Source organism: Anolis sagrei, chromosome 2 (assembly GCF_037176765.1).
Source record: "Anolis sagrei isolate rAnoSag1 chromosome 2, rAnoSag1.mat, whole genome shotgun sequence".
In the NCBI taxonomy this organism is placed as follows: Eukaryota; Metazoa; Chordata; class Lepidosauria; order Squamata; family Dactyloidae; genus Anolis; species Anolis sagrei.
In genome coordinates this window covers 253,455,737-253,481,035 of record NC_090022.1, presented here as the reverse complement: position 1 = coordinate 253,481,035, position 25,299 = coordinate 253,455,737, and the positions used below count along the sequence as shown (strand labels likewise).

At 39.3% G+C, this 25,299-nt stretch overlaps 1 protein-coding gene across 2 annotated transcripts; it reads left to right on the top strand.

Moving 5' to 3' along the window:
- Positions 1 to 78: 78 nt before the first annotated feature.
- ARSK (arylsulfatase family member K) lies at positions 79 to 25,299 on the top strand. 2 transcript variants are annotated; one of them, XM_060761797.2, is made up of 9 exons: positions 79 to 279; positions 976 to 1,349; positions 4,118 to 4,247; positions 5,930 to 6,089; positions 7,956 to 8,238; positions 13,980 to 14,151; positions 16,308 to 16,529; positions 22,015 to 22,239; positions 24,427 to 25,299. In XM_060761797.2, the coding sequence occupies exons 2-9, from the start codon at positions 1,197 to 1,199 to the stop codon at positions 24,744 to 24,746; spliced, it is 1,665 nt and encodes a 554-aa protein (XP_060617780.2). In that variant the 5' UTR covers positions 79 to 279; positions 976 to 1,196; the 3' UTR covers positions 24,747 to 25,299. The 2 variants fall into 2 exon arrangements, with proteins under 2 accessions (XP_060617780.2, XP_067320641.1); XM_067464540.1 differs by lacking the exon at positions 79 to 279 and adding an exon at positions 291 to 367.

The window sequence follows — 25,299 nt, the reverse complement described above, 5'->3', positions numbered from 1 at the left end:
CTCTGACGTCAGAAGGAAAAAGAATAACAATCCCAAAGAGTGTCACAGTCAATCTCTTCCCCAGCGTCGAAGAGGCGGGAAGTATCGTTCCGCAAAAGTTCCGTCGACACAAACGGAAGAGATTTCGTCTGAATTCCCCTCATAATTTGGGTACAGAGTGAATGCAGTTTGATGTTGTTTGGAACTGCCATGGATCAATTCTTTGGAGTCATGGGAGCTCCCGGTAGCGCAATGAGTTAAACCCTTGTGCCGGCAGGACTGAAGACCGACAGGTCGCAGGTTCGAATCTGGGGAGAGCAGGGATGAGCTCCCTCTGTCAGCTCCAGCTCCCCCTGTGGGAACATGAGAGAAGCCTTCCACAAGGATGGTAAAACATCAAAACATCCCGGCGTTCCCTGGGCAACGTCCTTGCAGACGGCCAATTCTCTCACACCAGAAGCGACTTGCAGTTTCTCAAGTCACTCCTGACATGAAAAAAGGGAATTGTAGTTCTACAAAGGCTTCAGGCATGGGCAAACTTGGGCCCTCCAGGTGTTTTGGACTCCAACTCCCACAATTCCGGCTACTAGGCTTTGTAGAACTACTCCCACAATTCCTAATAGCCGGAATTGTGGGAGTTGGCGTCCAAAACACCTGGAGGGCCCAAGTTTGCCCATGCCTGAAGTTTTTGTAGAACTACAATTCCCATGCCTGCAAGTTTAGCTCTTCTAAGATGGTGACCTTGAAAAACTACAACTCCCATGGTTCCCTATTGAGGCATGGCAGAGAAAGTGGAGACAATACTGTACCCACGGTCTTCATATACTGGAACTGTATCTCTATCCAACTCTATACTCTGTTGCAGCCTGGGAGTTGTAGTTCTCCACGCCCCTTGCCTTTGCCCACCCACTTCCCATACGACAGACATAAGTGCTTCTTATATCCGAAAAGGATTTGAAAGCTGCAACCCTGGTTTTTTCTTCTTCTCCTCCTCAGGCATGCATGATGGGAGTTGTAGTTCCCCGAGGCCAAGCTGGAGCCTGTGGGAACATGGACCGTGACATTCCTGAGCCTCTTTTTGGAAGGGAGGGCCAAGTGGAATATATCCCTCAGAGAGTCATGAGACATGCAGCGCTTCTCTGGAGAGTTCAGAAAAAAGGGAACTTCGCCTGCTTTAAAGCCTCTCTGGAGCCTTTGATGTGGTCCTAAGGGAAGCAATGGGCAGCGAAAGGGGAAACCTTTGCTCCATCATCCCCATCCTCACAACTCTGGTTCTGCTCTCTGGTTTTGTGAGCACGAGGCCTCTGCAAGGCAAGCAGGACAGCTGGGGGAAGAAGCCCAACGTGGTGCTGGTGGTCTGCGACTCCTTCGTAAGTGGGTGGAACTTTTAACGACTTAGTTATTTTGTATGTGTATGTAAACATCAAGCCACCAATTTTATTTTATTTTTTTATTTCTTAAAATAATTTTATTGATGACACATTTTACATATTAATATAAAGAGTAATACAGAAATTAAGCAGAATAAGAGTGAGATTTTTTAAAGAGTCTTGAAATTCGGAAAGTCTGAAAGTAATCAGGAAAGAACATAGAAAAAGAAGAAATAATAATAAAAAAGAAGGAAGGTGCAAAAGACAAATCAAAAACGGTATTCATTAAGTATCCCTCCATTATTATTATTATTATTATTATCTATATAAATAAAAATGTAATGTTCGTTTGTGGGATTAACAGAACTCAAAAACCACTGGACAAAAACCACAATTAGAATTATTTGTGAATTGTTTTCAAAATTTTATAATATTTTATTTTATAATTTGTAAAAGTAAAATATATTTTATATTAATATTATCTTAACTGATATTTACAATTTCATGCTGGAAATTTTATTGTGAAATTAAGTACTGTTGTTTATTTATTTATTTACGACATTTATATGCCATCCTTCTCACCCCGAAGGGAACTTGTATTTTAAAATGTTTAAATGTAAAACCATTATGTAAAGTATAATGTTATTTTTATAATAATTGTAAAACGTAATCTATATAAATAAAATGTAATGTTGATTTGTGGGATTAACATAACTCAAAAACCACTGGACGAATTGACAACAAATTTGGACAGAATACACCTATCGAGCCAACGAGTGACCATCACTCATAAAAACACTGAAAAACACAGCAGAAGAGACTTTAAAAGCCCAAAAATAAAAAATACATTACAAAGCATGTGCATAACCACATAGATACACATATACACAAATATATGCACACATATGTACACAAGCAAAACACATATACACAGACTGGGCCACAGCAACGCGTGGCAGAGGACGGCTAGTATAATTATATAGGAGCTCCTGCTGGTGCAGCGGGTTAAACCGCTGAGCTGCTGAACTTGCTGAACCAAAGGTTGGTGGTTTGAATTTGGGGAGCAGGGTGAATTCCTGCTGTTAGGCTCAGCTTCTGCCAACCTAGCAGTTTGAAAACATGCAAACGTGAGTATATCAATAGGTAGCGCCCCAGCAGGAAGGTAATGGCGCTCCATTCAGTCATGCCTGCCACATGACCTTGGAGGTGTCTATGGACAACACCGACTCTTTGGCTTAGGAACTGAGATGATTACCAACCCCCAGGGTCAGACTCGACTAGACGTAATGTCAAGGGGAAACCTTTACCTTAAACATATATTTAATATCAATATTATTGTAACTTATATTTCCAATTTCATGTTGGTAATGTTATTGTAAAATTAAACACCAGTATACTTGCATTTTAAAATGTAAAATGATTATATAACTTTAAAGTCTAATGCTATATTTTTATAATAATTATGAAACATCTATCTATACACATTTAAAATATTGATAAATATTTTGTTTACAATTTTATTATGATTGTTATTATCATTAGTTTTGTAACTTAATTGCCTGAAGGAAAGCAATCTGAGGCAGAGTGATGTGGAGCATGTCTCCTAACTGCAAGTGTATCTGCACTGTAGATTTAATGCAGTTTGTCCCCACTTTAACTCCTATGGCTCAATTATATGGAAGCTTTGGAGTATTCTTTTGACAGGACCTTTAGCCTTCTCTGCCAAAGGGTGCTGGTGATTCGCCAAACTACAAATCTCAGGATTCCATAGTGTGGAGCCATGGCTGTTAAAGTGATGTCAAACTGTATTCATTCTATAGTGCACATGTCCTCTAAGGCTGATACCTCTTTGAATATTACTGAAAACTGTTGTACACTAGAGGTCTCACCAGCACAACTAAAACAAAATAGTAGATTGGCAGTGAGTTGTTTTGTAATTATAACTTTTCAGACGTGGGTGTTGCTATATGCCAGCTGAGTGCACATCAAACATCTTGATTGGTGTTACTCCAGAATGAAAAACAAATGACACATAATAATTCGGTAGGTGGAAAAATAATAGTTATTTGCATGCAAATCAGGTTGCTGCTTGCAGGGCTTGCATAAAAAGATGAAGCCTTCTGCTGAGTGTTCCACATATGTCAGACCTTTGTATGGCAAATTACCTCTTTTACATGAAACAAGTAAGTTTGTAAAACAGTCCCTAAGCCTTCGACAATATACAGTTCCCAAGCAATTTGCAGTCACAGTGTGTACCTTGGTTTCATTAAGGGGGCATCTGCCCTGTAGAATGAATTCAATTTCTACTGCTTAAACTGGCATGCCGAAGGCTGTGGAATTAGGGGTGTGGTAATTTGGTAAAATAATAGCACTCTTTGGCAGAGAAGGCTAAAGATCTTGTAAAACTACAACTTCTATGATTCAATAGAATTGAGCCTTGGTGGTTAAAGTGGTATCAAACCATTAATTCTACAGTGTAGATGCATCCTTAAGCAATGCTGGATTCTATGAAGTTACTCTATTTTGGCATTAGATGGTCATTTTCTGTTTGTGCGTAAACGCTTTAAGTAGGTAGATATATAAATTAACCATGCTGGTCCATAGAAATACTCCTGTTTTCAACAAGTTACATTGCCCGCAAATAAAATATGTTTACCACATGTGTCTAGAATGTCTGAAATTGTTTCAGCAAAAGGTTTGCAGTGTCTGAGATCTCATAGATCAGTCTTCAGAACAATTGCCATAAAGTTATTTTCTCATTCCTACAGGATGGAAGACTAACATTTGATTCAGAAAATGAAACGGTGGCCTTGCCTTTCATAAGTCTCATGAGGAGACATGGCAGCCTTTTTCTTAATGCCTACACCAATTCTCCAATATGTTGTCCTTCCCGTGCAGGTAAGATTGTACTTGCACAATACATAACAAAAACCTTAACTTGAAGTATTCCAAATGCAAATATTACACTTGTTTGGACCACTTGTATGAAAGTGGATATTTCTGGGACCTTTTTTTTTAGAGTGTTGCAATCTGCTCATGATCAAAATTCTTTGTTAAGTGCAAATGAGCTGGCTATTGCTATGCCCCTTTTACAAATGGAAAATTGAGTTATTTTTTCTTGATTGTATCACCATTGGCTGTTTCCTAAAAGTAGAGCAGTGGAATGGAATAGAAACATAGGACTTCATCACATGCTTGGAAATGAGAGAAACCGCTTCCATACACATGAGATGGAATCTGTCAGTTTCGCCCGTGTAGAATCGTTTCAGTGATGTGTAGGAATGGGCATTTCTATGTGCAGTCTACAGAGCAGTGATGCTCCAGTTCTTTTCCAAAATCCTTCTGCATTATTTCACTTATTTTTTTAAATGCGAAATGGGCAGGGGGCTGAACTTGTTTGTGTCATTGAATAAATCATTTTAGGATCGATGGTTGAAATACAATAATGTGTAATGGAATTTGAAAAAATTGACAATTTGTTTTTAAACACAATGGGACAATATGCTGTGCTAAGAAGACTATCCTTCCTGCTTTCCACAACTCATGGGATAAGGTCCTTATTTATAAGCAAGCAAGTATTGCTGAAATGATCTTCACATGCAATTGTCCTCCTTTTCCATTTCTCCACAATGAAAAAATGATCAGAACTGATTGTCTTTATAACGAAAAGAAAAGAGCATCTAGATTAGGTTCAGCATTTGTCTTCTGTCATCCTGACAATTTATCTCTGCTGCTTTAGTAGTTTCCTACCGGTTTAGTAGGTGATAAATAATCAAACTGGCATATGCTTCATCAAACATACACATACTGGATGTGCTATTTTCTGTTTATTTATTTATTTACTTACTTTATTTCTTCCCATGGAGACTCAGGGCGGTTAAAAACCATAAAATCTGATCACAGTTTAAAACAAATAAAGAAGATTCTCTAGAAGAAACCTCTGTTTACTCCTACATTTCTGTATTTAAGAATTAATTGTGAATGGTTAAACTACAGGACTGATGTAAAGAGATCTGGTTTATACTTGTAATTTGTTAATTGTTTGGAATGGAAAACAGTGGCATTTCCATCACATTGGTTTTTCCTTATGAATTCCTTTCCCTGTCAAATATAAAAGACTGGGCCCAGAGTTAATTGTCTTAAAATAGGCACAAGGAAATCAATGATATTTAATGCACTCATAACTTACATAAAGTCTCACTGATTTCACTATATCTGCTTAAGTTATGAGTAAGTTTGGACCCAGCCCATTGTAATTTAGTGTTTTTAGTCTCTTTCTTGTACATTATTTTGTGAAGGCTTGGCATAAAAAGCAGGGTTGGATAAATAATAAAATAAGTAACAGTAACAACACATTTTATTGGAAGAAAAAAGAGAGACAAGTCATGACTTCTCATACTTTTGAACTGGTTCTGGTGTCCTGGAGCCAGAACCTTACACCAATAGAGAAATACAGTGGAAGCAGATTTCTGTGAATTCCTGAAGTCTTATGGGAAAGTTAAAGATTTTAAAAAGAAGAAAAACCTTTTTCTAATATTTTTCTGTTTTGATTATCTGCATATCATGTTCATGTTTTTTAGCCATGTGGAGCGGCCTTTTCACTCACTTAACTGAATCTTGGAATAACTTTAAGGGCTTAGATCCAAATTATACAACATGGATGGATCTCATGGACAAGCAAGGCTATTATACCCAGAAATTTGGGAAACTAGATTATACTTCAGGGCATCATTCACTAAGGTGAGTAAAGACAAAAAGTGCCACTGTGTCTTTTAGTTTAACTACACTTTGTGTTGTTGTTTCAGTATATATACACTGTGCTTTCTACTATTTACTTGTTTGACTTGAGCAACAATGGCTTCTCTAAAGTCTGCCAGTCTGTTTCAAATGTGTCAACATCACTCTAAAATGACACTGTTAGACACCATTAATTCTTGGATATGTAGAGGAGCTTCAATTTTTCTTCCTTTTTGTGTGTGTATGTCTCTGGACCTGGTGAGAAGAAACACAGTTTTCAAATAATTGAAAAAAACACATGCCACTGGATTGCTCTTCTCCACTGTATGTGTTTTGGAAGGATTTTTCTTTCCTTGTGAGGTAGTGGGCCTTATTCATTTTGTAGATGAACAACAATTCAGGGACTTCCACAGCTGAAACCATTACTGTTTTAATTTCACCTATACTTTTATCCCTGAAGAATGAGATTTGATTATGGGCAGCTCTCTAGAGAAAATTACCTAAATGTTAGGTTTGCCAAAAATGGTGGGCCATATGCTATCTTCTCCAAGGGAAATTTGTATTTTAAGTACCTTAACATTTTCATAGGATTTTATCTCATGCACTGTCCGAGCACATGATAATTTTGGAAGGAGATGGCTATAAGCTCTCTTTACTATGGTAAAATCATAAAACTTTCTATTCTACAAACTGCTCAGCTTTAATTGATGTTATACTTAATTCCTTGAAGGGTTTCTGTGTCAGATCTTGGAATGGGTTAATTCAGTGAATCAAAATAAATTGGTTATTGTATTTTGTTGAAAGACTTCCCATGTTTGTTCAAGCCCCCAAGTGCAGAGCAGTTGCAAATATTCAGTTGCACCCATATATGTGCATGTGCATTCACATCCTTTCCCAGAATCCTCAGGAGTGGTTTTCACTATTCTTTCCTCTAAAATACAGCCTACAGCACCCAGTATTTGTTAGCCCATCCAAGTCCTAATCAGGGCTCTCTGGATGTAGGTGAACTACAAGTCCAAAACTCAAAATCAGTGCTGACCAAATCCTTCCAGTATTTTCTGTTGGCTATGGGAGTTCTGTGTGCCAAGTTTGGTTCAATTCCATCGTTGGTGAAGTTCAGAATGCTCTTTGATTGTAGGTTACTATTAATCCCAGAAACGACAACTCCCAAATGACAAAATCAACCCCCCCCCCCCCCAATCCTACCAGTATTCAAATTTGGCTGTATTGGGTATTTGTGCCAAGTTTGGTCCCGGGCATGAAAATACATCCTGCATATCAGATATTTACATTATGATTCATAACAGTAGCAAAATTACACTTATGAAGTAGCAACCAAAATAATTTTATGGTTGGGGGTCACCACAACATGAGGAACTGTTCATAACTCGAGGACTGCCAGTACTGGGATTCAGATTCATAGAGCTTCTACTTTGGGGCTGTTTCTTTTCCAAAGCAAATGCGCCTTGTGTTCAAATGCTGGTCTAATTTGCTTAAATCCAGATTACACAGATGAGTATCCCTTATCCTTGGGACCATAAGTGTTTTCAATTCTAGAATATTTTCATAGACATCATGAGAGATCTTGGAGATGGGACCCAAATCTAAACACAGAATTCATTTAGGTTACATATTCATCTTGTACACATCGGCTATCTTAGAATGCATATTAGGCATACATCTGATCATTTGTCAACAAAACAAAGATAAATCTACACACACACACAAATTCAGAGCACTATGACATGAAACCAACATATAAACAAAGGCTGTTTTATTTTATATTTATGATGGTAGAAATGGTGATAACCTCTCTATGATTATGTCTCTGTTGAAATACCATACACTGAATGCCGTTCTCGTTTCCAGTAACCGTGTGGAGGCTTGGACCAGAACTGTTGATCTTTTGCTTAAGCAAGAAGGCAGGCCTGTGGCAAAACTCATAAATAACAAGACACATGTGAGAGTCATGGAAAAAGACTGGGCAACCACTGATGAAGCAGCTACTTGGATAAAAAATAAAGGATTGAATTTGACACAACCCTTTGTTCTTTACTTGGGATTAAATTTACCTCACCCATATCCTTCACCCTCTTCAGGAGAAGACTATGGGGCATCTACATTTCTGACATCCACATATTGGCTACACAGGGTATGTAAATACTTCTTCAAAGAATTGAAAAAGTTGTTAGATCTGTTATTCCTCAAATCTGAAAGGATTACTTCTGGCTGCTGAATTATCAAAATGGCCCCCTACACTTTCAGCATATTGGCTTTAAGTTGATTTTAACAACACCACAATTACTATTTGGTGATATTGTCATCCTATTCAGTAGACTCGGGATTTTTTTTTTCACATGGACCTGCTATTCCATTGCAGTGATACTATTGTTGATTGTGGTTGTCTAAAAGATTAAGCACTTCATGATCCAACAATTATACTTCTGGATACCCTCATAACCCTGCCTTCCCATATGCTTGCTATTCCGACTTTTAAAATTTAGAGCAATTTCATAATTTCAGCTTTGAAAAATGGGCAACTATAGCTGTTAAATGTTAAATAAATGGAAAACAGTGTGGGAATGCAGAGGGAAAGCGGGGGAGAGAAGGATGGAGGAGAATCCCACTCTCTGACATTACTTTACTGCTGGCATGCCATTATAAAAATGGAATGGATCCATTGCGCTAAATTCGTTGACGGGAACATTGTCATTAGCAAGGAATGGAGTAATCACGAGAACAGTGAAAAACCAGCAGCCGAATGTAGCATCATGTAATAGGGATGATCACTAAAGGTGATGGACCAGCTTGAATGCTGGTTTCCCAGCCTCATGCAATAAAGTCTTCAATCTTTTGCTGATGAATGGGATAACAAGCAGAGCTCACCATTCTATTTTAAGGGGTTGCAATGGGAAAGAGGAACTGTGAAGTATTCTTGTTCCTTCCTCATGGCATGATCCTATACCTAACCCTAACCCAATGTTACTAGTTATTAAAATGGAATGTGGGAAGAGACAGGATGAAGGAAAACATGAGTGAAAGCAGTGAGTGTAATATCATATACACTCTGCCCTGGCATCATGAGGCTTTGAAACAATGAAACACACACAAATACAGTAGTCCTTGGTTTTGGCACAATTCATTGAATATATGATTTGCTTCTGTTTCCTTCCTTATGACTCTTACCACTTATTCAATGGCTACCAAAGTGGTAGTCAGTGAAGTGTCTTAGCTAACATTCTGTGTGAAGTAAAGTGGTGTATGTTTAATACTTAAGTTTGTATACATAGCAACTGCTATGTTTACTGGTGTTGCCCTTGTTTTGCCATTCTTTGTCTCATTTTGCATAATACAGATGTTCCCATGACAGTATCAGATTTTGTGGAGCCCCTCGTGGCACAATGGGTTAGACCCCTGTGCCAGCAGGACTTCTGACCAATAGGTCAGCAGTTCATATCTGGGAAGAACGAGTTAAGCTCCCTCTGTCAGCTTCAGCTCCAGCTCCCCATGTGGGGAAATGAGAGAAGCCTCCCAAAAGGATGATAAAATATCAAACATCCAGGTGTCCCCTGGGCAACTCCCTTGCAGATGGCCAATTCTCTCACACCACAAGGGACTTGGAGTTTCTCAAGTTGCTCCTGACACGAAAATAAACAAATAAATCAGATTTTGTTTTGATAGACTGAACTTTCTTGAAGTAGTTTTGATGTAACATCACACAATGATACTTATATATACTATTATATGTCATGATGAAAGAGTCAGTCTAATATAACTGTACTAATATTTAGGAATAATGCATTATATACAAAAATATAGTTTTATATCTGTGAGGAGAATCAGTGGTTCTGCCATCTCCTAATGAACATTATTTTGAACAGATAACATTTAGAGGACATTAAGGTATATTTCTACAGTATCTTCCCATATTTCTCACTGCACACACAACTGTAAATAAGGTGGTAAGATGCATCATATTTATGCCACTGAGACTCTGGTTGTGAAACTGTTACAGGGAAAAGAGGATAAGAATCTTTGGACAGATTCTGTCCAACTGTATCTTTGGACAGTTGGTGACAGGTGGGGATGTCTGTGAAGAAAGTTAGTTGGGAGTAGTGGTGACTGGATGATGCTGAGGGGATGCAAGAAAGGAAGTCTGATAATACCTATTGATATTCAATTGGCTGTTCTGGAACTAGCCACTGGAATGTGTCAAATCATCATTTATTCTTCCTGCTACAATCAATAAAGTTGAACTGCTTTAATTATCTTTCAAAACAGACTTACCATACAAGAAAGAACTTTTACACTGAACCATCACTGCTTCTTAAACTGTGGATCCTGACTTCATATGGGGTCCCCTTATATCAATGTTGGGGTCCCAAAATTTGGCAACAGTAAATGTTTTCTGAACCTCACCTAGTGGCTGTTTTAGACATTGACATGAAACCGCTGTAAGGTGTTTATGGTGGTCTCTGCAGAAGATGCTTCAGCTGTATTTAATAAAAAGGAAAATCGGCCTGTTTAGCAGGCCTTGCAATTGCAGATTTGTTATCAGCAAATGTTTTATTTTTATACCTATTTTGTATATCTATATGCCTGGAGTCATGTAAAAATTGCTCAGACCAAAAGGAGTCACAGATGGAAATGTTAAAGAAGCCTAGGACCCAAATCCAAAGAAAGATTTTATAAAAAGACAATAGGACATCAGAGTGGCAGACTTCTATAGTTAGGAACTATGGTCCAGCCTTGAGAAGGCACTGGTCAACAGTTGAAAATCAATTATATAGCCCAGTGCTGACCTCAACATTGCCTGCACCAGCTACAGGGATGAAAGAAAAGACTGAATATTGGTTACACAGCAAGCGATACACACAGCTCCAGCATATTCTTAAACGTGAACTATTTCGTCTGTTCTCCCCAGTTCAAATATGTCCAGGGATAAACATAATGCAGCAAACATGCTAATGAGCTAAACTCAAGATGTACACTTCTGAGGTGGTAAGTACATCACTGAGCTGGTATAGATCATTGCTGTGCATTGCAATGGGACAATAGAAGATGCCAAAAAGTACTTAAATAGCCAAAAATCTCAGATATTATCTCTACTGGAGTTAAAATTGAGCACGTCTCAGTTATAAAAATTAAGCAAACTATTCACTGGAGAGGCTTTTGTGATGAAATCATTGTTTTGTTTCAAATATCTTGCTGATTTAAATGCTGTGCTCTGCTATAAGGAGTGGGAGCCATGGAAACCAGTCTGGAGAGTGTTGTAACCAGAGTTATAACTTCTGGCAATGCTTTAAATGGAGCACAGATAAACAAGAATTATTTTTCTTCTCCATGTGCCTGCTTTCTTTTGTTAAGTTCTCTATTTGATTTTTAAAGTGACTACACGGACAAATTCTGCTCTGTCTAGTAGATCATTATGTATTCCACAGTGGCTGTAGATTCCTACAAGAAGTTCACAAACCAAATTGAAGTCAATAGACTGCTTTTTTCTATTGCCATCCAGCAAGAGATACTCAATGTCAACTTGCCTGGCTATGGCATTGACGGGCCTGAAGAAAACTGATATTTAGTGCACATCTATCCAGTTTGGCACTATACTTGTTAAAACAGTCAATTTGAGTGCATGTTTAGCAAATACTTGGACATTCGCTCCCTGAACTGTAATTTGTTATCCTACTGGCATCAATGTAAAATATTTGGTGTGTCGACAAAACAATTCTTTTGTGTGACTCTAAGTGTTTTCATGAACCAAGTAGATTTGTGTTGTGAACATGCTTTTGCCATGGAGTATTTGTAAGTTTACTGCCTGCCAGACAGCCGCTGGGCATGTAGAATTAATTGCATGGTAGTTGGGATTGCAATGCCCTGTCTAGGTTGGAATGGAGCTTAGTAGTGAAGCAGACTTTGTTTGGTGAATTTGCTCAGAGCATGATGTTTCCATGTTGCTAAGCAGATGGCCTCTACAGCAGCAGATCAGCTGGAGCCTTGTTTGAGGCAAATGGCTTTGTTCTGAGACCCAGGAGTCATAATAAGCTGGCAAAGACCTAATATGATTTTGTAGGGAAAGGCTGTGTTTCAGAGAACTTGTATAGGCATTTGTATGGTTGGGACTGCATGGTTAGGGAGCAGTTACTGTACACAGGAGAACTGGTGGCAGCAAAGAAGGAAGCCATTTCAGCAGGAGGCTGTGAGATAATCCCCCTAAAACCAACAATATCTTGTAGCTACAGATTGTTCTGGCTTCGGTTCCATGCCTGTGCTCTTTGAATTGTTGGCACTGAGAGAAAAATGAAATAGGCAGTATAATAGGAGAAGGAATGCTTGAAGTAATCCCTCTAAAGGCCTGCAACATTGTGGCATGGAACCCTGCTAGGAATAGCAATGAATGGGGAACTCTTTGTTCTGATATTCTTTTCCATGGAGAACTTGTCTGGGCACTCTCCTTTAGGGAAAAAAACCCTCATTTTCCATGAACCTTTTGGCATGACCCCTTCTCCTGCTGTTTTGTAATTTAGCATAAGTCTAACCAAAGCAAATCAATGTGTGGTTCCTTTGTTTATTTTGCCTCTATTTCCTACTGCTGTCCACCCTATGCCAGATTACAGGTTACAAACCATCCAGGCCAGAGAACTATACTACTATGTAAACATTTTTATTTATTTATTTCATTGAAAAGTTATCTCAGAGTGGGATGCAGACAGCAAAACAGCTTTACATCATTTAGGACAACCCTATTATACACATTCATCAGAAATAATTTCCAGATAACAAGAAATTAACACAAAATTAGGTGAACGTTTGTAATGAAGATCTTATACTCATTTATCTGAGCCCCTGGTGGCGCAGTGGGTTAAACCCCTGTCCAGCAGGACTGAAGACCATCAGGTCGCAGGTTCGAATCCGGGGAGAGGCAGATGAGCTCCCTCTGTCAGCTCCAGCTCCTCATACAGGGACATGAGAGAAGCCTCCCACAAGGATGATAAAAACATCAAATCATCCAGGTCAATGTCCTTGCAGACGGCCAATTCTCTCATACCAGAAGCGACTTGCAGTTTCTCAAGACGCTCCTGACACAACAAAAAAAGCAACAACTCATTTATCTGTCCTTTGCTAATTGGTTTTGTGCTAGACAGGGAGCAAAAGAATGTGTTATCAATTTTAAGCTCCTTTGCTCATATATTTCTGTGCTGTTCCTAATTACCTTTTCTTCATGTCAGAAGCAATTTGAGAAACTGCAAGTCGCTATTGGTGTGAGGGAATTGGCAGTCTGAAAGGACATTGCCCAGGGGATGACCAGATGTTTTACCATCCTGTGAGAGGCTTCTCTCATGTCCCCACAGGAGAAGCTGGAGCTGACAGACCAGAGCTCACCCCATTCCCTGGATTTGAACTGCCAACCTTTTGGTCGGCAGTCCTGCCAGCACAATTGTTTAACCCATTGCGCTACTGGGTGTTCTTCCTAATTAACTCAACAGATTGAGAAAACAGCTTTCTATACTCTGTATTTTCTTTTCTAAATAGGAACCCCATGGGTCATCTATTCTCACCCTCTTTTCATCAAACAGGAATGTAAAATCAGCACTATCAATAGGCTCACTTTGCAGTCAGAAATAACTTGAAGGCAAACATTAACAAGTTGCAGTTCATTATTTTAAAAGGCCGCATTTGTAGCTATGCCTTTTAGGGATGAGTCTGTCTTTACTTGTAAGTTATTTGAAAGTGATCCAGGTTTTTCTTCTCAGTCAAGTCATCAGACTACAGAAGAGGAACCATCACTTGTTCATTGAAGACATGCACATCACTGCAGACACTATAGAAAGCTGCTGTAAATCTACAGGAACTATATATTGTCAAATTAACATAGTTCTGCCTTGTTATCAGGTGAAATATGAAGCCATCAAGATTCCAAAATGGTCGCCATTTTCAGAGATGCACCCAGTAGATTATTATTCTTCTTTCACCAAGAACTGCACTGGGACATTTACTGAAAAAGAAATCCGCAGTATCCGAGCACACTATTATGCCATGTGCGCAGAAACTGATGCTATGCTAGGTTGGTGATTCCGAATCTAATTCTCTTATTGATACTGAAAACATTTTTTGCTGTATGAATGCTTCAATGCTGACAATACATTCTATGGAGTATAAGGACTGGGTCTTGAAAAGAACATTTCTGGAAAGTACTTAAAGGTATATGTTGGTATTTATTTGAATTTTTATTTATTTAGATCTAGAGTGAGTTAAGTGTGATCCATGGGCCTCATGCAGTCTCCAGAGGTCTATATATATAATATATATACACACACACACACACCTTTTCTCGCTCCAAAATGCCCCAAAATCTCAAGGGTTGTAAGGAGCATATTTGCCTCCTGAGCCCCTAGGGTCAAAATGAAATTTTGTTAAAAGTTTCAAAAAACTCTTTCCTTCAAAATTCTCTTAGGTGTGTGCCTCTTTACTTTGCTTAAGGAGCATGAATCTGAAACTCATGAAGAAAGCTCAAATATTCAGTTATTCACAGGACTTCAATATGTCCTTTGCATATTGCAGTCCTAGACCAGATCTTTGTCATATGCACATGGGCCAAACTGTCAGCAGTAGTTCTGTGATTGTCCAGCACTTGGATCTGCATCACTTCAAGGTATCATTTATGTAACAAGATGTGTACACCCCTCTGATTTTCTCTTTACCATGAAAAGGTGGCTGACTGTAGACCTGTGAAGGGTCGCAAAAGCATTCTTAAGCATTCTAAAGTTCCAAGCTGCTCATTCTCTGTACGTAACACACACAACATTTTAAGTCTGTTGCTGCTGGTGTTGGTAACATAAAGGGAACAGCCACATTAAAATATATAAATTAGACTCATAGAATCAAACAGTTGGAAGAGACCACAAGGGACATTCAGTTCAACTCCCTGCCACACAGGAAATTAAGTTCTCTCTCTAACTAGAACACGAAAACGCTACTTTTTTGTGTTACATGGATCCTTCAGACTTCATGGTCACTAGCTATATGGGTTAAGGGATGCTAGCACCACTGTACTGATTTTTTTAAGTGCTGCCTCTGAGCTTCTGTACTTTTTTTAAATGAGACTCACCTACATCTTTGAACCTTCTACAGATTTATTTATTGTATTTATTTATTAACTTAGTTTATTTCTGCCTTTCTTCATGTGGGGACTCAAGGCAGCTAACAACCAAACCATCTGATCATAGTTTAAAAGAAAGCAAAAGAAATTTTTTCAGATTTCAGGCTAGCAGTGTTAATATGTGAGAGGCATGACACTGATTTTTTAAAAACATAACATGAATTGTTATGGGTGTTGCCACACTTTTGCAATACAGAGTGCTTGGGGTACAAGCCTCTGCAAATATGTGAAATAATAATAATAATAATAATAATAATAATAATAATTTATTTTTAACCCTCCCTCTCCCCGAGATGCCATATACATAAAAACAAAGGCAAATATTCAGTGCCATATGCAATCATAAAAAAACCAGCACAATAAAATACATTTAAAAACACATATAAAATAGTCTCTGTGGAGGATACTAATAGAAATAAGTACTGACTAAGTGTAGAATCTAGAAATATAAAATATAAATGTAAAAGTGGCTCTACAGTGTTATCCCTTGACAGGACATTGATTGGGAGCATGGAGGGTTTCCTTACTCATCAACCTCTCCATAAGCTGTGGAGCATAGATGAGTTTTTAGGTAATTTTTGAAGGAGGGGGCTGTTCTAATTTCAGTGGGCAGGACATTCCAGAGTGACAGAGCAACCCCGGAGAACCCCCCCCCCCCTGCCTCTCTCTCTCGTGCCCACCGGCAGCACTTGGGATGGAGGTGGGACCGAGAGGAGGGCCCCCTCCGATCACAGTGGCTGGGTGGAGTTGTCAGTAGGGATGTGGGTTCTCAAATAATCTGGGCCTGAACTGTTACATTTATGCTTTGTGGCATTCAGTATAGAAGAAACCTATTCAGAATCTTGGGGAGAAAATGGAGTTATTTTCTTCAGGACGGCTATTTGTATGATACCGTAGCTGACTGAATAGACTGGTAGTACTTTACAGTATTATAAGAGTTTCTGTTAGTGATATTTTTAAGTATTGTTTTTAATGTGTACAGATGTTTAAGAAATATTTTAGTGCTTCTATATATTGACATTTCTTTGCTCCCCCCCCCCTTTTTTTTTTTTTTTTTGCAGGAGAAATAATTTCTGCTCTGAATGAAACAAGATTACTCCAAAATACTCATGTCATATTCACAGCAGATCATGGCGAACTTGCCATGGAGCACAGACAGTTTTATAAAATGAGTATGTATGAAGCAAGTTCTCATGTTCCTCTTCTTCTAATGGGACCAAATGTTAAACCTCAATTCATATCCAGTGTGGTGTCCCTGGTGGATATCTATCCTACCATGCTTGGTAAGCAATATTCCTCTTGGCATAACAAAATGAATTCTTATGAATAATAATGAATACATTATTTTAAATTGCTCCCTTCACAACAGAAGATTACAAATGATTGTGCAAAATATGGTTTTCTTGTGTCTGTGGCATTGCTTTATCAACCACTTAGCTGAAATGCCATTGTATTCTGGAGTATCTGGATTCACCTACAAAGAAGGTAAAAGCATAAAGACCTTAAGCTAACTAGTGTCACTAATATTTGGTATACCAATGAGTCAATCTCATCTTCTACAACTTAGTAATCAATTATGGGTGTTATTACTGTGTGTCTTCAAATAATTTCCAACAACTCTCAGGCAAATTTATGATGGGGTTTTCTTGGCAAGATTGGTCCAAAAGGGTTTGCCTTTGCCTTCTTTTGGAGGCTTAGAGCACATGACTTGCTCAAGGTCACCCAGAAAGTTTCCATGGTTGATAGGAGATTTGAACCCTGCTCTACAGTCTTAATTTAATGGTGAAACCACTACACCATGCTGATTCCACTATTTGACTATATACAAGTAACCAATAAATCACCGTATTGCAGTAGAACTGTTCATTTGCAAGGTTCACATAAAAAAAAAAAGTAATCTTGGGAGATGAGAAAGATATTTCCCTTGTGGAAAACCGATGGTGAGAACATTCACCTTTTAAACTGTGGTACCACTCTGAATCTGATATTTGGGTGTCAACGTAATCCCTATGTGGACTAGTGGATGTAATGTTATGTGGATTCTCTGTGGTAGGCATGACCAAAATCTTTATCAAAACTCAGTTAACAGCCAGGCACGTTGTAATAAAGAATAAACAAATATAACTTTCTTAATACACAATTAGGGCAAATATTAACTCTTGAACTACAGTGAGTTCTTGGTTTCTGCAGGGGTTTGGGTCCTCCATGGTTACCAGATTCTATGGATGTTCAGGTATCATGATATATGATGGCATGGTTAATTGGTGTTCTTTATATAAAATGGGGAAGTTAAGGCTTTTATCTTGGGATATTTTTAAGCCATTGATGGTTTACTCCACGAATACAGAGGGCCAGCTGTATTTTATCATCCACAGTTTCCTAAAACCCTATTCATTGTTTCCCCTGGCTTATTGTTCTGTCTCTATTACAACTTTTCCCTATCTCTAGGCCATCTTTTCCTTATCTGTGTGCAGTCCTTTCCCTGCCTCTGTTGTCTGTCGGAAATAAATCTTGGTTTTGTACCCATCTTTCTCCATAGTATTCCCTAAGCCTCCCATAGGTTGGCATTGTAATGTTACCCTGTTCCGTTTGGCTGAAAGAAAGAAAGCCAATTCATTGCACTTTTCCTCAGCTCTCCCAAGGAATCATTGCACTTACTCTGAGCCTGAACCCAGTTCAAATTGGCCAGCCAGGGTATTGTTTTTATGATGTTAATTGATTTTAATGTTCTTGTGGGTTTTTTCGGGCTATATGGCCATGTTCTAGAGGCATTTCTCCTGACGTTTCGCCTGCATCTATGGCAAGCATCCTCAGAGGTCTGCTGGAGCTGGGAAAAAGGGGTTTATATATCTGTGGAATGACCAGGGTGAGACAAAAGGCTTTTGTGAGTTGGGCTAGGTGTGAATCTTTTCAACTGACCACCCTGATTAGCATACAATGGGCTGACTGTGCCTGGAGCAAACTCTTCTTGAAAGGTGATTAGATGTCCCTGCCTGTTTTTCTCTCTGCTGTTTTAATTTTAGAATTTTTTAATACTGGTAGCCAGATTTTGTTCATTTTCATGGTTTCTTCCTTTCTGTTGAAATTGTCCACATGTTTGTGGATTTCAATGGCTTCTCTGTGTAGTCTGACATGGTGGTTGTGGGAGTGGTCCAGCATTTTTGTGTTCTCAAATAAAATGCTGTGTCCAGGTTGGTTCATCAGGTGCTCTGCTATGGCTGACTTCTCTGGTTGAAGTAGTCTGCAGTGCCTTTCATGTTCCTGGATTCTTGTTTGGGCGCTGCGTTTGGTGGTCCCTATGTAGACTTGTCCACAGCTGCATGGTATACGGTAGACTCCTGCAGAGGTGAGAGGATCCCTCTTGTCCTTTGCTGAACGTAGCATTTGTTGGATTTTCCTGGTGGGTTTGTAGATTGTTTGTATGTTGTGTTTCCTCATCAGCTTCCCTATGCGATCAGTGGTTCCCTTGATGTATGGCAGGAACACTTTTCCTCTGGGTGGATCTTCATCTTTACTCTTGTGGCTTGTTCTTGGTCTTGCAGCTCTTCTGATGTCTGAGGTGGAGTATGCATTGGCCTGTAGAGCCCAGTTGAGGTGGTTCAGTTCATCTTGGAGGAGGTGGGGTTCACAGATTCTTTTTGCACGGTCTGCCAAGGCTTTGATGGTGCTTCTTTTTTGACTTGGGTGATGGTTGGAGTTTTTATGGAGATATCTATCTGTGTGTGTGGGTTTTCTGTAAACGGTGTGACCCAATTGTTGATCTGGTTTGCGGATGACTAGGACATCTAGAAAAGGCAGTCTTCCTTCCTTTTCTTTTTCCATAGTGAACTGGATGTTTGGGTGGATGCTGTTAAGATGTTCCAGGAACCTGTTGAGTTCTTCATCTCCATGGCTCCAAATGGTGAAAGTGTCATCCACATATCTGAACCATATAGTGGGCTTTTTGGTTGCTGTTTCAAGAGCTTGTTTTTCAAATTGTTCCATGTAGAAGTTAGCTATGACTGGGCTGAGAGGGCTCCCCATAGCTACTCCATCTTTCTGTTCGTAGAATTCATTGTCCCACTGAAAATAGCTGGTGGTGAGGCAATTGTGAAACAGCGCCGTGATGTCTTCTGGGAACCTCTGGTTGATGAGTGCCATGGTGTCTGCAACTGGGACCATGGTAAATAGAGACACCACATCGAAGCTGATCAGTTTGTCATTTGTCATCGAAGCTGATCTGTTTGTCATACGTTCAGCAAAGGACAAGAGGGATCCTCTCACCTCTGCAGGAGTCTACCGTATACCATGCAGCTGTGGACAAGTCTACATAGGGACCACCAAACGCAGCGCCCAAACAAGAATCCAGGAACATGAAAGGCACTGCAGACTACTTCAACCAGAGAAGTCAGCCATAGCAGAGCACCTGATGAACCAACCTGGACACAGCATTTTATTTGAGAACACAAAAATGCTGGACCACTCCCACAACCACCATGTCAGACTACACAGAGAAGCCATTGAAATCCACAAACATGTGGACAATTTCAACAGAAAGGAAGAAACCATGAAAATGAACAAAATCTGGCTACCAGTATTAAAAAATTCTAAAATTAAAACAGCAGAGAGAAAAACAGGCAGGGACATCTAATCACCTTTCAAGAAGAGTTTGCTCCAGGCACAGTCAGCCCATTGTATGCTAATCAGGGTGGTCAGTTGAAAAGATTCACACCTAGCCCAACTCACAAAAGCCTTTTGTCTCACCCTGGTCATTCCACAGATATATAAACCCCTTTTTCCCAGCTCCAGCAGACCTCTGAGGATGCTTGCCATAGATGCAGGCGAAACGTCAGGAGAAATGCCTCTAGAACATGGCCATATAGCCCGAAAAAACCCACAAGAACTGAGTGATTCTGGCCATGAAAGCCTTCGACAATACATTGATTTTAATGTTTTTATTATTTGTTGTTATTGTTTTTACTGTGTCTGTTTTATTTGTAATCCTTGGGCTTGGACCTCTGTAAGCTGTCCCGAGTCCCTTCAGGGAGATGGAGGCAGGGTATAAAAATAAAGTTACTATTGTTGTTGTTGTTGTTATGCAATTCCATGGCATTGTAAGAAGACATATAACAAGCTGCCTTTCAGAAACTAAGCAGTATGAAGATAGAATTTCAGGTATTCTACCTTGAGCTTAATGGCAATAAAACAGCATTAAAAAAATAGGAGCCCCCAGTGGCACAATGGGTTAAACCCTTGTACCGGCAGGACTGAAGACTGACAGGTTGGAGGTTCAAATCCGAGGAGAGCACAGATGAGCTCCCTCTATTAGTTCCAGCTCCCCATGCGGTGACATGAGAGAAGCCTCCTACAAGGATGGTAAAACATCAAAATATACGGGCATTCCCTGGACAATATCCTTGCAGATGGCCAATTCTCTCACACAAAAAGCAACTTGCAAGTCACTCCTGACATGGAAAAAAGCATAAGAATAAAGGAGCATGGGGTTGTTTCTTTGTGGATCAGTTACATAGTTCATCCCAACCAAATGACAGTCACATTGCAAGCATGGTGGCATGACAATACTGTTTAACTGACTATATTTGACATGTTATTATTGAGGTTGAAGCAAGTCAGTTTAAAGTATGCAAACTTTTCTGAACAGAGGAATGCTTTTTGAAGTAATCATTGGGGAAAAAATGTCAAAAAAGCAGAAGTGTTTTTCTGTGCTGCTGTAAATTTCCATGAAAACAGTCAGTACTTTTAAATCAGAACATCCATTCTAAGTAGAGGAATTAATTTAAAATTACTAATCAGCTGAGTCATACACCACATCTTTTAATCTAATCACAGTTCCTCCTTTCTTGCTGGTGACTTATACGGTATATTCCAACTGTGCTGGAAAAAAATATTTTCTCCTGAAATTTATACTTTTAAATTACTGTTCTTCCTCTTATTCTCCATATGTTTCCTTGTTTATCCTTTCTTTAATTAGAATGTTAAATCAAAATCATAAAGCAAGAATGATTGTTTCACTTAGTTTAAACTGCATTCTACGGTAGTTAAGATTCAGCCCATGACTTCGGAAACCAGGACTTGAATTGCTGCTCAGCCGTGGAAATCCACCCTCAGCTTCAGAGAAGGGCAAAGGCAAAAAAACAAACAAACAAACAAACAAAACCCTGAACAAAACTTGCTAAGAATCTCCTGTAAAAAGGTTGCCACAGAGTCTCTATAAGTCAGAAATAACATGAAGGCACACAACATTAGCAACATCATGGCCATACAGCCCGAAAAACTCACAGCAATCCTATAATTGTATTGCTTCCCATCTTCTTGAAAATACTTCTGCTGGCCAGTTTCATTAATATTAATTCTGGCCCAACTTAGCTGGGAAAAATCCCTGTTCAATACACTGGACTACTTCTGATATAGTCATGGTTCATTTATCTCCTCTCCAGAACCAGAGGTAGTGTGCATCTTCATGCTGGGAAGCATGAATCACACGTGCGCTACTGCCCTTCATCTTTTGGCTTCCTAGACATTTGGTTGGCCACTGTATGAATAGAAGCTGAGCTGAATGCAATTCTGATCCATCAAGGCTTTGGTTATGTTACTGTATTTTCAAAGATAAGATGACCAAATTGGCACTAGAAGAGTAAAAGGACATGACAAAAAGTTTGACAGTGGACCTGGCATAATATCTCTTCTCAATCCTTCCTATATATTTTTTGTTTTTGTTTCATTTAAGTATTTTCTATCAAGCTGACGTTGTTGTGGCATTTCTTTCAGATATTGCTGGAATCCCCATACCAAAAAATCTCAGTGGATTTTCATTGATGCCGTTGGTAATGGAAAAGACAGTAGACAAAGTCCCATCTAGAGCGGAACGTTCTCCTTGGGTTCTCAGTGAATATCATGGCTGTGATGTGAATTCTTCAACTTATATGCTGCGAACTGACAACTGGAAATACATAGCTTATGGAGATGGCCATTCAGTGTTTCCACAGTTGTTTGGTATGTTACCATTTGAATAACAAATTGACCTAAGATGAGTAGGACAGTATGGTAGATTTGTAATATATATCCATAGCTTCTCTCTTAGAGCTACACAAGGTACCGGAGTTTTCTGAAGTGTAGCCGCACTTTTGCTATACAGCACTAGAGGCATAAAAGCCCGAAGCCAAAGGATAGCTGAAATGTTGGCCAAAGCGTAGACCTTTCTAATGGCACAGTTGCCTAGCCCATCTTCCTGGAACCCAGAAGCCACAATTTGAATTTGACTAGCTTGAATTTGGGCTATAGCTGCTCACTAATTCAAATGGTCAGTTATCTATGTGTAGTTCAAAAGTTTGGTATGGAGGTAAGAAAGATGGTACAGTATTAGCAAACTATGGTGGTAATAAAAAGGTATCACTATTAAGACTAACTAGTTTTGGGGATGTTGTGTGCTTCTGGGCTGTATGGCAGTGTTCTGACAGCATTTTCTCCTGACATTTTGCCTGCATCTGTGGTTGGCATCTTAACTATATTTTAATTAGCATCAACTTTGGTGGGTTTAGTCATACTTCTTTACATAGGTTTGCATTCATGAAAGCTCATACTAAAAGAAAAACCAATTAATCTTAGGGGTGCTGCTATATTCTCTTTTGTGCCTTTTCTCCTCCCTGCATGGGGCTGCAGTCTACCAAGATCAGGTCTCTCAGTTCCTAAAAAAGCTCTCTTAAACAGTAGGCTGATGTGCCAGAAGTTGCCTTGTATCTTTTATTCCAATTAATATGCTTTTTATTGTCAAAGGCTTTCATGTATGGAACATGGCCGTACAGCCTGAAAAACGTAGAACCCAATATCCTTTTTTCTTTGTACATTCAAACATATCTTTGTTACCACCCAGTTGTTTTAATAATGTATATGACTGTTCTATGCTGCACTCAAGATATGAATTGAGGAAAGATGTTAGAACTGAAAATCAGCATCTGTGAAGGGAGTGATGAGAAGCTTCCTTTAATACAGTACCTCTTGAAAAGATGTCATTCTGGTGGAATGATTTAAATTACAGGGACGTATTCTGTTAAGTTTTCCTTGTTAGACTTTCCTGCTAGATAAAAATCTACTAGAAACAAAGAAGTAAAAATGGGTTGTATGTTACCAGCACACTGGTGGGCTACCATTCACAAAAGTAACCTACTGATAGTCGGTTTCTTAGACTTCAAGTTGTCATGGCTTTCTCTTGTTTCTACTAGCATATAAAAATCAGCATATTTCCTGCAGAGTGCAATGCATTTGTATGTATGTGTGACAACCTATTCTAGCACATAGTACTAGCTGTACTATTATGCAGTGAGTCATTCACCTCAGGTGGCAGTTGCTGGAAACAGAAGTGACATGCCCAAACATTCCCATTTCTGGACAGATATTTGTGCCATACAGTTTTTTCCTGTAGTCCCTAGAGTGACTTTCTGCCTTGAGATGTGGCGATCTCTATCCTAGGATACAACAGCCAGTGCAATGAACTGGAAAATGAATAAGACATGCCTGGGGTCCCATTTTGAGAGAAAGGTGGCATTCCAATGCAATCAATTAATCAATATATTGAAATAAATAAATATAATGGAGCCCTCGGTGGTGCAGCGGGTTAAACTGCTGAACTGCTGAACCTGCTGACTGAAAGAGTGGCAGTTCGAATCCGGTGAGCAGGTGAGCTCCTGCTGTTATCCCCAGCTTCTGCCAACCTAGCAGTGTGAAAACATGCAAATGTGAGATCAATAGCGGGAAGGTATTGGCACTCCATGCAGTCATGCTGGCCACATGACCTTGGAGGCGTCTATGGATACTGGCTCTTTGGCTTAGAAATGGAGATGAGCACCACTCCCAAGTCGGACATGATTAGACTTAATGTTAAGTCTAAAGGGAAACCTTTATCTTTACCTTAAATAAAGAGAACCAGATCAAACCTTCTTGATAGCCTCCAGCAACTAAATATCTTGAGCCCTATATGACACGGGTTAGCAGATGAATTGCTCACTTGTTATGGTTTCTGTATCAGACTAGTTCCTACAGGTAATAAACTTTTAACTAGTATAAAGTCACAGGTAACAACTAATGGCCATTTTAGGTAGAGTATGGTATGAGGCTTTCCAGTACTCTAAAACTAATCCTTACGTTTATTTGTTCCTAATGTCTTTCTTTCTCTCTTTGTTGAAGATCTCTCCGCTGATCCTGATGAACTAACGGATATAGCAGCAAAGTTTCCAGCCATCACACAGTCTTTGAACAAAATGCTGTTCTCCGTAATTGACTATCCGACGGTCTCTGCCTCTGTTGAACAATATAACAAGCAGCAATTCATCAACTGGAAACAAAGTTTAGGACAAAACTATTCTGATATCATAGCTAACCTCAGGTGGCATGAAGACTGGAAAAAGAACCCCAAAAAGTATGAGCATGCAATTGATAGATGGATTAAAAGCAGCTCAGGTGAAACGTCTATAGAAAGTCAGGACCGAATATCCCAAATAATCTAATTCTGAGCAAAGACAACAGGTTTAATGAGGTATTATCTTTCACTCCTTATTGGAAGTGGATTTGGGCGACACTTCCAACCAGCTTGCCCATTTCAAAGGTAAAAATTACACCGGGAATGCAAGGAAAACAGGAATGTATACTTGTACTATGCTGCCATATACACAAGGCTGGACCCCGTAGAAGTGAATGAAAGACACATTTTCTAGACTTGAAATGTTTCTAATCTGGCAAAAAAAATCCCAGTATGCAGGAATTTTTCTGTGTTTCATTGCCACCTGCCCCCCCCCCCCCCTCAAATTCCGGAGAGTCCTTGTTTATCATGAGGAAATCAGCAAAAGATCTCACCTTCTATTGGTGGGAGCAAAAACTACATATAACTCAGTGAGTGTGCATGCAGATCCCAAATATTTTGTTGCAATTGGTTTAAGAGCAAACTACACATATTTTTAACAACCCCCTGTAAGTAAATACAGCTACAAGCTGGGTAGATGCGGGGAATGCCGTGGATGTAGCGTACCTGGATTTCAGTAAGGCCTTCGACAAGGTCCCCCA